The 14,206-nt window shown below is 32.1% G+C and overlaps 1 protein-coding gene across 2 annotated transcripts; it reads right to left on the bottom strand.

Annotated features, from left to right (window-relative positions):
• Positions 1-3,883: 3,883 nt before the first annotated feature.
• On the bottom strand, positions 3,884-10,791 carry LOC107952148 (peroxisome biogenesis protein 6). Of its 2 annotated transcripts, XM_016887432.2 has the most exons (16): positions 10,451-10,791; positions 9,363-9,989; positions 9,018-9,261; positions 8,584-8,725; positions 8,060-8,243; positions 7,493-7,684; positions 6,903-7,184; positions 6,669-6,740; positions 6,167-6,253; positions 5,932-6,054; positions 5,735-5,845; positions 5,605-5,643; positions 5,392-5,513; positions 5,129-5,273; positions 4,895-4,966; positions 3,884-4,127 (listed from the first exon to the last, which is right to left on the bottom strand). In XM_016887432.2, the coding sequence occupies exons 1-16, from the start codon at positions 10,709-10,711 to the stop codon at positions 4,038-4,040; spliced, it is 2,793 nt and encodes a 930-aa protein (XP_016742921.2). In that variant the 5' UTR covers positions 10,712-10,791; the 3' UTR covers positions 3,884-4,037. The 2 variants fall into 2 exon arrangements, 1 of the variants encoding a protein (XP_016742921.2); XR_001698801.2 differs by lacking the exons at positions 3,884-4,127; positions 4,895-4,966 and having other exon boundaries at positions 5,240-5,273; positions 5,735-5,853.
• Positions 10,792-14,206: the final 3,415 nt, after the last annotated feature.

Raw genomic sequence — 14,206 nt, 5'->3', positions numbered from 1 at the left:
TATTCTTATTTTTTATTATTTATTTGTTTTCTTTTGTTTTTGTTTTTTTTTTTATTTTTTTAAAAGTCCACGTGATTGAAACGGAGAAGGGTAGGAAAGGACTGAAAATTATTTTAAATTTTCTTTTTATCTGAGCGTTATTATATTTTGGACTTCTTCTTTTCCTTTTTTACCTTTTTGGTCCCTCTATGTTTTACGTTTTCATTACGGCGTTGTGTCCGAAAAGTAAACAAATATTAGCTGATTCTTTTTGGCTTAATTTATGATGTAGCCCGTGAAGTATATCTATTTTCTCACTTTAATACTTGAATACCCAAAGGTAGTTTTTAGTCCATTTTCCTAAATTATATTAAAATTTTTTATGGCCATTATGATTCTGCCAACTGTTCTTTTATTTATAAAAATATATAGCTTTTGAGATAAAAATATTACTAAACAATATACTTTTTTAATTTTTCAAAAATGCTTTCCAGAAAAAAAAAATTTGCAAAAGCATTTTTTTTACCAAAAGCAAAAGTATAAAATTTTAACCTTTGCTCAAAAATATTTTTGGTCTAAAATTTCTTCTGAGAAACCATGCTAAACTAAACTCAAGTATAGTTCTTTTTATAAAAAAGCTAACACTCAAGTAAATATTTATTTCTCAAATAAATATTTTTTTAAATTAAAATACATATAAATGTTTTTATTTAAAAAAAAGATCCGAATAGCGAGTAGCGAGTTCCAAATGATAATTTGATGATCAATACAATGAATCAATACCCGTCGACAAGTTAAAAAAATACCTTATATCTAAGTTGATCCGATGGTCAATGTTGGATGCTAGAGAAGAAAGTTATTTGGATTTTGATTTGCAAATCCATAATGTTCAAATTTTGTTTCATGAAAAAAAATTGTAAAAGTGAATAGATTGATGTAAAGGGTGCAAATAAAGTTCATATAACAACGATTTTAATAGTCTAGTGGCTTAAACGAGATCTTTCAAATAATTCAGTGGTCAACTTTTTAAAATTGAGTGACTAAAACGTAAATTTATTTATAGTGTAGTGACCTTGAGTTTAGATTACCTAATTTAAAAATAGACTAAAACCCAATTAAAAAAAAAACTAAATTCCATTTTAACCAAAATATTTGGGATGGAGTCTAGAAAGGTGGCTTTATTTGAGAAAATGTTGAGGAGAAAGAGTTTTGAGTTATTTTGTAGGATTAAGATAGAGTCAGCATTTTAATTCGTTGGAAGGTTGTATAACTTCTTTTAATCTTATAAGTATCTCCACATATACATTTGTCCTAAGCTATGAAATTTTCCATATACACGTGCAATGACTATAAGGAATGATTGTTAAGGATACATAAATGTTTTCTATATTTGATTGGTGGATGAATTGTTCAACTCATCAGTGGTTTGATCAGTTTAATTAATTCGATTAAAAAATTATTAAAAAATAAAATTTTGGTTCAACCAATTCAATTGTCGATTCAATCAATTTTTAAATGATTCAATAGGTTCAATTGATTCGTATCGATTCTCGATCTGATTGGTTTAAAATCACTTTCTAAACCAATTCATTAGCCAGATCCCATTTCAACTAATCTGAGCGACTGATCTAGTCTGGTTCAAACAACACTAGTATAGATAGACTATTATGATATTCTTTATCGATGATTATTATGTTTAAATTTATGGTTCAATCTGTATATTTTGAATTGATTTGATCTAATCTATCTAATATTATATTGCCATTAGTCCTTTAATAATTTCAATAGTTAAAGCTATTTTGATTAACTAATAACATCATAAAATATATTAATTATATTAAAAATTAAAGCATAAAAATTAATTCTTAAATTTATGTATAGTAAATGAACCAAAACTGAAGTTTAACATTTTTAAGTAAAAAAAAAAGAAAAAAAGCATAAGTCAATAAAAGAAGGCTTTTATAATTTAGCCCCTAAAGTATACCTAATTTTTCATTTTGGTATACTTAATTTTTCATTTTGGTATCTAAACGCACCATGTGACATGTTTGGCAAATGAAAAAAAAATTACCACATGACAATTAGTTTATTTAAATAAAAACATTAAATTTAAATTTAAAAATATAAAGTTATAATATTAAGTAGTTAAATATTAAAAGCACTTTTGACTTTGATCGACATTGACCGATAATTGACTACATTGATCATTCACATGAAGTTATTAGGACACGCTACATATTTTTTTTAATATTATATATATTATATTAATTAAAAATTTTAAAAAATTATTTATATATATAATATAAAAGATTTTAAAAATTTTAAAAATCTTTGTTATAAAATTCTAAAATATATAATTTTAAATTTTAAAAATTAAAAATAATATATAAAAATTGAAAATTGTTATAAAAATTTTAAAAAGTAATTAAATTTCAATTAATTGTATAAAAGCTTGAAATTTAAAAACCTTTTTAGAATTTAGAATTATATATTTTATAATTTTATAAAAAATCATTTTTGAAATTTTTTTATAATTCTTACAATTTTTTCAACTAATTTCTTTTCATTTATCATATTTTTGTAAATTTTATTTTTATAATTTTTTATAATTATTATGTTTTTTATAAATTATATATATTTGAATTTTTATATATTTATTTTGATTTTTACATTTTAATGTTTGTATACATTTAATAAAAGAAAATATTTATTTTACATAAAGAAGTTTCATGATGTTTAATGTTTATCAAAAAATGAATGAAAAAAATAATGGAGGCATACTTTAGGTACCAAACTGGAATAAAAAAAATTTAAATACCAAAATGGGAAAATGAGTATACTATTGGACCAAATTTTGAATTAAGTCACAAAAGAAGCGCCATCTAGAATATATAGTTATATAGTTAAGCTACACAAATAGTCACTCAACTTAAAAAAAATTAATTTAGGCACTCAATAAAAAAGTTTGCAATATAAGCACTCACGTTATATAGTTTAATCATTTTAGTTACTCCCATTAAAATCATAAATGATAAGCTGACATGATAGTCAAAAAATTTGTATAATAACAAATTTAGTTCTCTACTTTTACAAACTATATCAATTTAGTCATAATTTTAAAAAGTTAACCTTTAAAATTTATAAATGATTTCAATTTGATCCTAATTCTTAAAGATTCAAAGAAATATATAAAAACACATAAATATTTTTAAAAATATATTAATATTAAATAAAATAAAAATTTCTCCTCTTCTCTCTCCCCCTCACCCCACCACAGTCTCTTCCAAATAAGTGCCAGCTCGTAATCCCCCTTGACCGTTTAACATCCCTTCTTTAACTCGATTTGGATGTACACCTCTAGTTTTCGCCACTGTGAGGTTATAGATTGGTTCATTGAAAGAAAATTGTAGCCATCAAGCAATGGTTATTAGTCTCGCCTAAAACAAATAAAAAATCATCGTCCCTTCCATGGTGGTGGGAGTGAGGGGAGGGGGGATTTTTATTTAATATTAATATAATATTATATCTATTTCATATTAATATATTTTAAACTTGCTATTATATTAAAATTTTAAGATATAAGATCAAACTGAAATCATTTATAAATTTTAAAAGTTAATTTTTTAAAATGACTAAATTATATAATATGTAGATATTAAAGACTAAATTTATTATTATAAAAAATTTGGTGGTTTTAATGAAGTAAATTTACCCATGGTTATACAGATTACTTTTAAGAAAAAGAAAAAAAAAACATAAAGCAGGGGAGGAAGGCCAAAACATTACTTTGAAGGGACAACTTAAAAATTAGATACGGGTAATCAGAAAATGATTCCGTCTCTTTTAGGAAAATTAGATCTACTAATCATTGGATGACAAGTTTTCAAAACCAATACTCAATATGTTGAAGAATAAGACATTATATTTTAATATTTATTACACAAAGGCACAAAATTTTACAGTTCTATCCATAAAATAAATGGTAAAAGGAATCTTTTGCTTTTGACATATTTTATTGTATTTTTGTAGCATGTAATTTGCCAATTCACCTTTCTCATTCAGCTTGAAGACCCTTCAAACTGATCTCGAAGCATTTCGTACTTCTTAAGCTCTGCCTTGGAAAGGGATGGTGAAAGCTCTCTCAATACCTACACATTAACCATTCGTTCAGGGGTTAGATGCTTAGCCATAAAACACAAAAAGACAAGTGTCCATACGAGATAATTGCGCATAGACAGTAATGAATCATTATAATTTAAATATCAAATTGAAATGCATGCAGAATCATTTAGATATGGCCATCCACTGATTAGTCTATAATTATACTTGTTTATGCTTCTTTTGGTAGAGAGTTGGATTGGAGGTTGAATGGTTGGGCTTGTGAGTTGAACTGGAGCTGCAGGGCTTCCTGCAAGACGTAGGTGACTTAGGGCAGCATTGGAGCTTTTACTCCAAGACGCTCTCCGATGCTTAAGTTGGCAAAAGGTGTATTGCAATGGTATATTGTATTGTTCTCCTATGCCACTTGGAGAACAAAGTGGCTTTCAGCCTCCGACATACTAAATTATTTACTTGTCTTCACCATTACATAACACCCTTTGCTCATTTAAGAATCGGAGAACATTCCAAAACACAAGCTCCTACATCCCCCAGATTACCTTCATCTTGCAAGAAGCCCAGCAGCTCCAACTCTCTATCAAAAGAAGTATTAACATATTTCATCACATTGAAAGAAATTTTAGCTGATAACCATGGAATTGCACCTTATACTACTTTAACCACATCTATTCATAGTTATTATCTCTTTCTTTTTTTTCTTTACTAGCTTTTTGCTATTTACTTGTGATTCAAAATCCAAATTCTTATACATGTTTTCACACCAAAGTCCCTTAATCAGCTAAGAATAGTTTCATACCTTCACAAAATCATCATATTCTACAACAATGGAGTCAGCTTGATCCATGGAAGATGAATCTGGACTCAACACCTACACAAAAAGAACAGGTATAAGCAATGAAGAGACAGTTTTCTTGGCTGTGCTTGTAGTAACTAATACATGGTAAAAATTATCAAAGTACATTGCCCTGCGATTGAAGATATGAAACATTCACAGCAATTCTGCGGTGCAAAAAGCTTGTTTTTTACTCACCTTACGCTTTGCAGCATGAAACCAAGCATCTGCACACAAGGCATACATATCTGCACCAGTAAAGTTTGGTGGGCATCTCTTTGCAATTGAGTAGAGGGATATATCTTCGTGCAATCTAAACTTTCTGGTAAGTGCTTTAAGAACTCTGGACCAAGAAAGGAATTGACCATAAAAAAAGAAAAGAAAAGAAAACAAATCAAATTAAAAAATTGGAAGAGCATACATTCATGAATGGGAGAGAAGGTTCAGAGATATGAACTAACCGCTCTCTGTAAGATGCATCAGAGTTAACTCCAACGTATAGCAGTTTGTCAAATCTACCAGGCCTTAGAAGAGCTGGGTCAATAAGATCTGGCCTGTTGCTTGCTCCTATAATAAATAGGTCCTGGGAAAGATAAACAAGGATCAGTTTCATTTCTATTTGAACCAAAAAAGTAAAAAAATAGAGTGTTTTCATAAAAAGAAGCATAAATAACCTGGGTAGAATCATTAAGGCCATCAATCTCTGCAAGCATCTAGCAACAAGAGAAAGTTGTCACGATTAGTTACAAGTGAAACCAAAGAGATCTGATAAATCAATGCAATAGCAAGAGGGTCAATAAAAACCTGAGAGACCACTCTGTCCATAACACCCCCAGAATCTCCAGAAGCACCTCGAGCAGGAGCAAGCGAATCGAGTTCATCAAAGAAGATGACACATGGCCGTGCTGATCTGGCCTGCAAAACTTAAAATATCATAACAATGAAAGCCCTTTTACCAATGAAAGGAATTATATAATCAAGACAATTTTATTTTTGTTTACCTTCTGGAAAATGTCTCGAACATTCTTCTCTGACTCTCCTATGTACATGTTAATTAGTTCAGGCCCTTTTACACTAAGGAAATTTAAGGAACACTCAGTTGCCACAGCTTTTGCCAACAAAGTCTGACATTTACAGCAGAAACAATAAGAACAGGAAACGAAAAGCTACAGAATATATTTTAATATATGTACATCTGGAAGGCTAAGAATAATTTGGTAATCCATCATAACGTACTTTCCCTGTTCCTGGAGGACCATAAAGAAGGACACCAGAGCGCTTGCGCAAGCCAGATGAAAATAAATCCTTATGCAGGAGAGGTAACTGAAGAGTTAAAAGATAACAGTAAGTAAAAGAGTTCAGAGTAGCAGGCTTCCAATCACAGAAAATTTTAAAGAAAAATAGACTACATACAAGCAAAAACTGGATAGAAACCTGTTTGATGGGACCAAATAATGAGCAATATTGAAACCAAATAACCAATCTTAATATCCTTTACTTGGCACTAGACAGATGGCCAACATACTAAAACATCGTCTCCCAGAGCAAGATTTACAAAGTTTCTGCTGTAACTTTTATTAGATAAGTTCCTAATCAACAAACACCTAAGATCCCTTTTTTGTGCCCATGAAAAAAAATGATGGGGGTTCAAATTATTCAAAAATGGTAAGAAAATATATATCCCAGACCAGCATAACCTATTGTTGGAGAAAGGCATCAAAGATACAGACAAGCCAACCTGAACAGTGTCCAAAATTGATTTCTTCACATCCTCCAGTCCACCAACATCTTCCCATTTCACATTAGGAACCTGCAAAAAATAAATCAACACTTCAGCGATCTGCTCTACATTCAGAAATTGAAAGAATCATCCACTCCATGGTCCAGCGAAAATACTGAAATACATAAATTTTGAAAAGGCCAGTTGCCAATTACTTAATATTATGTTCTAAATCTGATTTGAACAAGTTACCTTTGGAGCACCTAATGCAGATGCAGTCCTCTTCTTTGATCGCTCCAATGCTTTCTCCAAGTCATCTTTTCCCCTTAAGCGAGCCATAGTATTGCTTGATGTATCCTGCACTGCTTTAACTCCAACAGAATCATCTGATTGTGATGATTCTGCTTTGCCAGTTTGAAAATTGCTCTTGGAGATTAAGTTAGCACCAGTATCAGCAACTAAAGCACACAAATCACGAGGCATGAACCCAGAAGTCTGCCCCACTATGTCCTTCACAAAATCCTCTAAGCGAGTCTGCAACCAACCACATCAAACAAAAAATTTAAAAAAGAGAGCTTCTAGCACATCTGGAGGTCTTATTTATTCATAAAATAATTCTAAAATATATATTTAAGTTGAAATTATTCCCAATTGGATAAATTGAACAGGTGACATCCTTATCAGCCTCTATATAAAATTGAATGTTGGATTCAGTTATGGTGTAAATATTACATGAGTTATACAAAGCATTAAAATTTTCCCTGCTTAGATTCAATTTACTTAAGAAATTTAGCCAAAGTTATAAACATATATAGGAGATGAAATATTTTCCCTTTACTTACATCAGAAAGAAGTTCAGAAACACCTTGCAGTGACTGTGACAACATTTCAGCCCTTTGCTCTTCAGTCAAGGGACCCATGCTTACTTCATGGCTGAAACAACGCCGGATAGCTGGTGGCAGACCTTCAGAACTGTCAGCAGCTGCAACCAACAGCACCTGGTGCCTACCCACATTTCCACTGTCCTTTACAGCCTGCACCAACGGCATATAAGTGATAAGTTCAAAGCATCATCATTTTAAGCTCTTGAAAGTAAATAGAAAATAAACACCTCAAAATGAATTTTCAGCTTATTGATTTCAATTAGTTAGTTGAAGTTCACTAGATACAATAGATCAATATGACACTTGTCAAAGTTCAAAAGAATCCCTTGTCGGTTAAGAAACGATAAATCAGGACTCATGAAAACACACAACATACATGGGGAAACGCTTTGGATAGATAGCAAAGTAAATCTAAAGGTTTCATCAATAATGACAAACCACGCAACCAGAAACCAATTGATGTAAATGAAAACATGCCTGGAAATCTAATCAACTAAAAGATACTGCCAACAAGTTGGCTCTTACAAATTCACCGTTTGACATGTCTTCCGCATTGCCGTCTTCATCACTAGCAGCTGGCTCAGTAAACTTTCTGATGACTGATGCAAATTCAGAGGAAAGTCCAATTTGGTCACTTGGCAAACCTTCATGGGAGGCAAAATTCCGAAACACATCAAAATGGCGTAGAAGAAGTATTGTTGGTGAGTATCTGCCACCAAATAGATAGAGTGAGCCCATAGAAAGGCTAAGGAACAACGATATCAGGTGCTTTCATTTTGCATGATATCTGTCATCATATAAGCATCGAGTCTGAAAGAAGCAAAATCGCTCAGTTACCTTGATTGAATTGTCAGAGAAGCTGCTTTATCACAGAGACATGTATAGATGCAAAATTAGACACTCTAACATAGGACCTCTACCAAAAGGTGCAACAACTGAACTTTCGAAAATCTGGAAAAATTTCCAACTATAGAAACCAAAAAAACTACTTAATAAAATCAGAACAATTATTGGCAATTGGGCATGTTTCAGCAAGTCAGCTGCTTCACCTTTGCGAACTGTTGAAAGCTTGAGTCAAAGCAGCAGAGGTCTTCTTCTCAGAAGAGGCTGTTAGGTCGTGGCAGCTATATTCAACTACATGTAGACCCAGTCGCTTAGAAACATATCTAACAACAGTCCTCTTCCCACACCCTGCAATAAATACTTGATCAGGACTCAGCTACACTATACATAAACAAACATATATATAATCAAATAAATCCTCCTCCCTGTGATCAATCTGCATAACAACTTATTGATGTTCTTAGGAATTGAATAATGAAAAACAGTAACAAGTTTGGCAAGCGTAATTTTCCAGTGCTAGAGAGAATGACCACAAAGTTGTGCCATAAATCAAAGATATCATTTTGACATACAATTATTTTCATCAACTAAGGAAGTAGCTCAGTTTAGAAGATAACAAGGGATCAGAATAGCATCCCACCTGGCAGACCATGTAGTAGAACAGAAACTCTAAATTTCAAAGATAGTGGGGATGGGCATAGAGGTGGTGTGAGAATCGAGGCTAAAATCTTGACCGTGTCCCCTTGCAGAGGCGCAACACTTTTTGAACCAGAAATTAACAAATCAGGGGGAACAGCAGATGGCACACTCCCTCCAAGAACTAGAGCAGTCTGAGTACGATTTACTCGAAGAATGGCTTCATCTGATGGCTCCACAGCAACAACCTGAAGACAAGAATTACCATCTGATGACAGCCTGGCACATTGTTACACTAATTACATATACTGTGCCACTGGTAGTAACTAATATATACACAAACTATTACCTTAAAATAGATGATATCATCACTCTGATTTTGCAATCTTGAGCAGCAAGGAATGCAAATGGCTGAATTGCAATTCCAATTTAGGAAAACGCTGAAAACATCTCCCCTTGTTAAATATCTATCCATTTTAAAGTACTTGTGTAAGGCAGAATCAATCATTTCTTGGCGATCATCGGCTTCAATAGAAGAAATTCCTCTTAAAGATTCCAGGGAACTGCATTCTGGTATCTTAACAAAGGAAACCCTTAAGTGTGATGCATACTTTGGCGGGCCCCCCAAAGGTTCCAACCATAAACTGATATCAGTGTCTCCCCTGCATGCCTTATCATCCACATTAGCTTCAAAGAGGGATGCTAAAGTCTCCGTTCCTTTATAGACAAGAGATCTCAAGCATGATATGTGTAGGTTGAGGTTAAAAGCTAACAGAGGAGATACATAGGCAACATCACTGTCCAAGGATACAGAACCAGTAGAAGGATAACTGTATGAGGGAAAGACAAGCATTACATGCGGAGGATCTGAAAGGGATTCTTTTCTTAGAGACATGTGAACGTGAGTATTTGGAGAATCTAAAACAACAATCTGAGCAACTCTTTGTATCTTTGCCTCCAAGTTTCTAACAAGCACCTAAAAGAAGCGTAAAAAGAGGGAGGAAAAAAAGCTGAGGTCAGTCATTATAACATTATTAAGAACAAGGCTTCTTTCTTTGCAATGATTATCATCATAAATATTACATAATCACTGTACATTAACTCCATTTTCTACTATTAGTCAAGTTCAAGATTCAGAGTTCGATTTTGAAACAAGAGAAATCCCAAACGCAAAATAAAAATTCACTTCGTGAACCATGATAATTAGAATACACCAAAAAGAGTGCAGATTTCTTTTTTCTTTTTCCCTTGCAACGTTTTCCTAGCGACCAAACAGAGCTTAAACGAGCAGTAAAAGAAAAAGTTTAATATGATAGACAGAGAACAAATTCTAGTAAGCCTACGCAACAAGGGCAGATATTCAATTAAGCTAAAGGTTCCGAAATTTTAGTTTTTTCCTGAAAATTTTAAGCAATCAAAACAGAAACTTAAACTCACCAGCGAGCCAGAAGTCATGGATAGTCTCTTCAATGTAGAAGTAGAGAGCCCTATCAAAGCAGAATCGTCAAGTGAAGCTAACTTTGGATCCGAAATACCATTTTTGTCCTTCGAAACCCTTAGAATCCCCGCCTTCAAACGCAAACCGTCACCGGAAAGGTTAGCTGGACCGGCTTCATTGAGTCGCGTGGAACTTAGTACCGAGTTGACGAGAATTTTGGTGGAAGAGAGCACAAGCGGCTTCCTTCTTCCCACCATCATGAAACCGCCGCCAAAACCTCGAAGTCGATTCAATTATAGGAATTAATTATATATGGAGAAATGGGGTTTTTTACTAAAATAAATTAAAAAAATATATTTATTGTCACCACAATTATATACGAAAATAAATTGATTTATTCATTCGGGCCTATCATATAGGCGCAAATGATTATTTTATATTAATTTTTTTTATTTTTTTAAATAAAATATTATTATTTTTATTTTTATTAAAATATTTAAATATATATACGGGTAAAAATACAGTTTAACGGGTCAAAATACGAGTAAAAAAGAATCGTGCCTGTTGAATAGGCGCGATAATCGCACTTGGTAGGTAGGCGCAAATGGGCAGCCTGAACAATAAACCCAGCTGCCCGAACAGTCCCTCACTGCAGCCTCTGCATGCATACATGCATGCCCCCCAAGCTCCACAGACCAGCAGCTGTCTGCCCATGCTGCTGTTTAGTCCCTTCAATGGGAAGAAAAAGTTGCAAATGGGGGACCTTATAAGTATGGTCCCCCAAACCCCATCCACACCGAAAGAGAGAAAAAAAAAAGAGAGAAAGGAGAAGAAAAAAAGAAGAAGAAGAAAGAAAGAAAAAAGGTAATGTATTTTTTAGTAAATAATTTTGTTTATAATTTAAAGAGTTTAATTAAGATATTGTGATTTTTTTTGTTATTAATTATTAATTATAAAATATTTATGTTTAGTGTTTATAGTTTTGGATTAATATTTTGTATGAATGTATTTTTTTTTGTTTTTTATGATTATTTTAAAATTAATTTGTTAGTAATTTAGGATTATGTTAAAAAAATTTGTGTTTGTAATTATTTTAAAATTAATTTATTAGTAAATTAAGATTAAGTTATAAATTGTTGTGTTTAGTTTAGTATTTGGTGATTAAACATATAAGTTTATAAAAAAAATAAAAATCATTTCATCTTGAAAATGAATTTAGACAAATGATGTTTAAGGTCATTTAAAATTCTTAATTTATTACTAAGTATTGATATGTTATTATTTGATTTTAGGCCAAACAATGAAAATTCATATTTAGCCTAAGCAGATGTGGATGCTTACTTACTCTATCTTGCAAATATTATTTAAAAATACTCTGTTAAGATATCATATAAAATGTAACTAAGTCGAAAAGCGTAAATCTAAACTAGGCTCAAAGTAAATCAAGCTATTTGATCCGTAAACATCTTTAAAATTGAAATCTTTAATTTTATCTTTATGTACATATTTGATACAAAATATATTCAAGATTTTATATATTTTAAAAAATCATATTTTCATATAATATTTGAATATGTATTAGATTACATATTAAATCAAAATTTATAGATTAAATTATACATTTTAAGATTTATCTCAAATCCTGCTACAAAATCTAGAATATTGATATTGTATTCACCAATTATAGGAATATAACAAATACTTCATTTATATGCCGTCTAATTAAAAACCTCTAAATTTATAAAATTATCATTTGATTTAAGGATTTGAGAATTACTGGTATTAGAAAAAGTTATAAAATATTAATTCAAATCACTATTATATATAATTAATTTTCATGTGTTTGATTTTTCAATACAATATTTGAAAAGTTATAAAGTATTTGTTATGCAGTGTAATTTTATTTTATTTTTCATTTATTTGACAATTTTTATTGATTTATTAAAATATTGATTAAATTTGTTATTATTTTTATAGGTTGTTTGTTTGAAAGAAACTAATCAGGTATGTTTCTATTTCTATTTTTATTTTTTAATTCGTATGTTTTTATATTTATATAGTTTATATTAATTTTAATTATATTATTGTTGTAATCTAACATAATCTTTTTTTATTGTAGGTAAATTATGGGAAATTATTAGATATTTTCGGTGTTTTGTTTCTGAAATTTGAAATAATTTATTATATTTTTTGAAACAAATTAAATAAATTCATTGTTTTAATTGCAGATTTGCAGCAAATGGGTTCTTTGATTAATAATAATAATCACATATCAAGTACTATTAATGAGATGGTAATAAATTTTTTATTTTTTACTCATGTTATTTGTGGAATTAAATTATATTGTATTAACTATTTTGCTAATTTAATAATGTCAGGGCCAGTACCGCGTATTGAGGGGACGTGTTAATAGTGTAGGGTTTCTGCCAGATGAACACCTAATACCATACTTGGAATTAGCCGGGTTCGGATCAGCGGCATTGATCCAGACTTTTGATCTACGATACGACTTGATTTCCGCTTTAGTCGAGCGATGGCGTCCAGAGACCCACACGTTTCATTTGCCATGCGGGGAGTGTACCATCACTCTAGAGGATGTTGCACTATAGCTTGGGCTTCCCATCGATGGGAATGTGGTCACAGGCGTAAGTTTGATCTCTAGGCCGACTACCCTTTGCTATGAATTACTTGGTCACTCGCCAAGTGAAGGGAAATTTACCGGTTTGAGGTTTTCATGGCTAAAGGCAAATTTTGAGCATTTGTCGAGTACTGCCAATGAAAGGGAGGTGATGCAGGCCGCTCGATCTTATATTATGCACCTTATAGGGGGTGTACTCATGCCGGATGCAAACGGCAGTATGGTTCACTTGATGTACTTACCCCTATTATCCAATTTGCATAACACCCGTTCATACAGTTGGGGATCTGCAGTGTTAGCCATGCTGTATCGCGAACTTTGTCGGACGACAGATCCTTCTACGATGGACATAGGCGGATGCCTCATACTGCTACAGTTGTGGGCACTTTACCGGATGCCATTCTTGGCATCCATTAGTCATCAATCATATATATTTCCACTCATTAATAGGTGATGAATTTTTACTCGTTATAATAATTAGTTGACTTTTTTTTCGAATTATATTGTTCTAACGATTTCTTTTCCTTAGATGGAGCACTAATCCGGGTATCAGAAGGTCATACACGGTTCTGATATACCGTCTGATGATTGAGAATCATGCTGGAGAGGGGGTAAGTTTTTCCAATATAAACTTATTTTTATTATTTTATCTCACTCGACCCGTATTAATATAAAAATGTTATTAACTGTGCAGTTCGTTTGGATGCCGTATTCCGTTCCAGAAATTATGGCTGTTATTCCCTCATCTGCCTACGTCCACTCAAACCTATGGTGCATTAGCGCACCTGTTATCAATTTTCATATAGTGGAGTGGTATCATGGCGATCGAGTACTCCGATAGTTCGGTTGCATACAGTATATCCCGACACTGCCAGTACAATTGGGGGATATCCATGGGATGAGCAAGAGGGGGCGTATGGAAATAATTGGGGAGAAGTGCATGAAGAATATATTACGATGTGGAACAGCCGATTAGGAAGGGTACCTCAGATGGATTGTGCTTTGGATCTACAGTCCTCGTTAGAGTACATACAGTGGTACTGTGAGATAGGGAAACCTTTTTTATTTGGTGGGCGGTCGATGGTAGTCCCTCCGCATACGACACGAATTGGGCAAC

This window comes from Gossypium hirsutum, chromosome A08 (genome assembly GCF_007990345.1).
Source record: "Gossypium hirsutum isolate 1008001.06 chromosome A08, Gossypium_hirsutum_v2.1, whole genome shotgun sequence".
In the NCBI taxonomy this organism is placed as follows: Eukaryota; Viridiplantae; Streptophyta; class Magnoliopsida; order Malvales; family Malvaceae; genus Gossypium; species Gossypium hirsutum.
This window is presented reverse-complemented; position numbering and strand designations above follow the sequence as displayed.

Coding starts and splice junctions, on each gene's coding strand:
- LOC107952148 (XM_016887432.2), bottom strand. CDS start 10,711: ATGATGGTGGGAAGAAGGAAGCCGCTTGTGCTCTCTTCCACCAAAATT. Junction 8,244..8,583: donor GCTTTCAACAGTTCGCAAAG/GTGAAGCAGCTG, acceptor ATTTGGTGGCAG/ATACTCACCAACAATACTTC. Junction 5,514..5,604: donor GCCTTAATGATTCTACCCAG/GTTATTTATGCT, acceptor TATCTTTCCCAG/GACCTATTTATTATAGGAGC.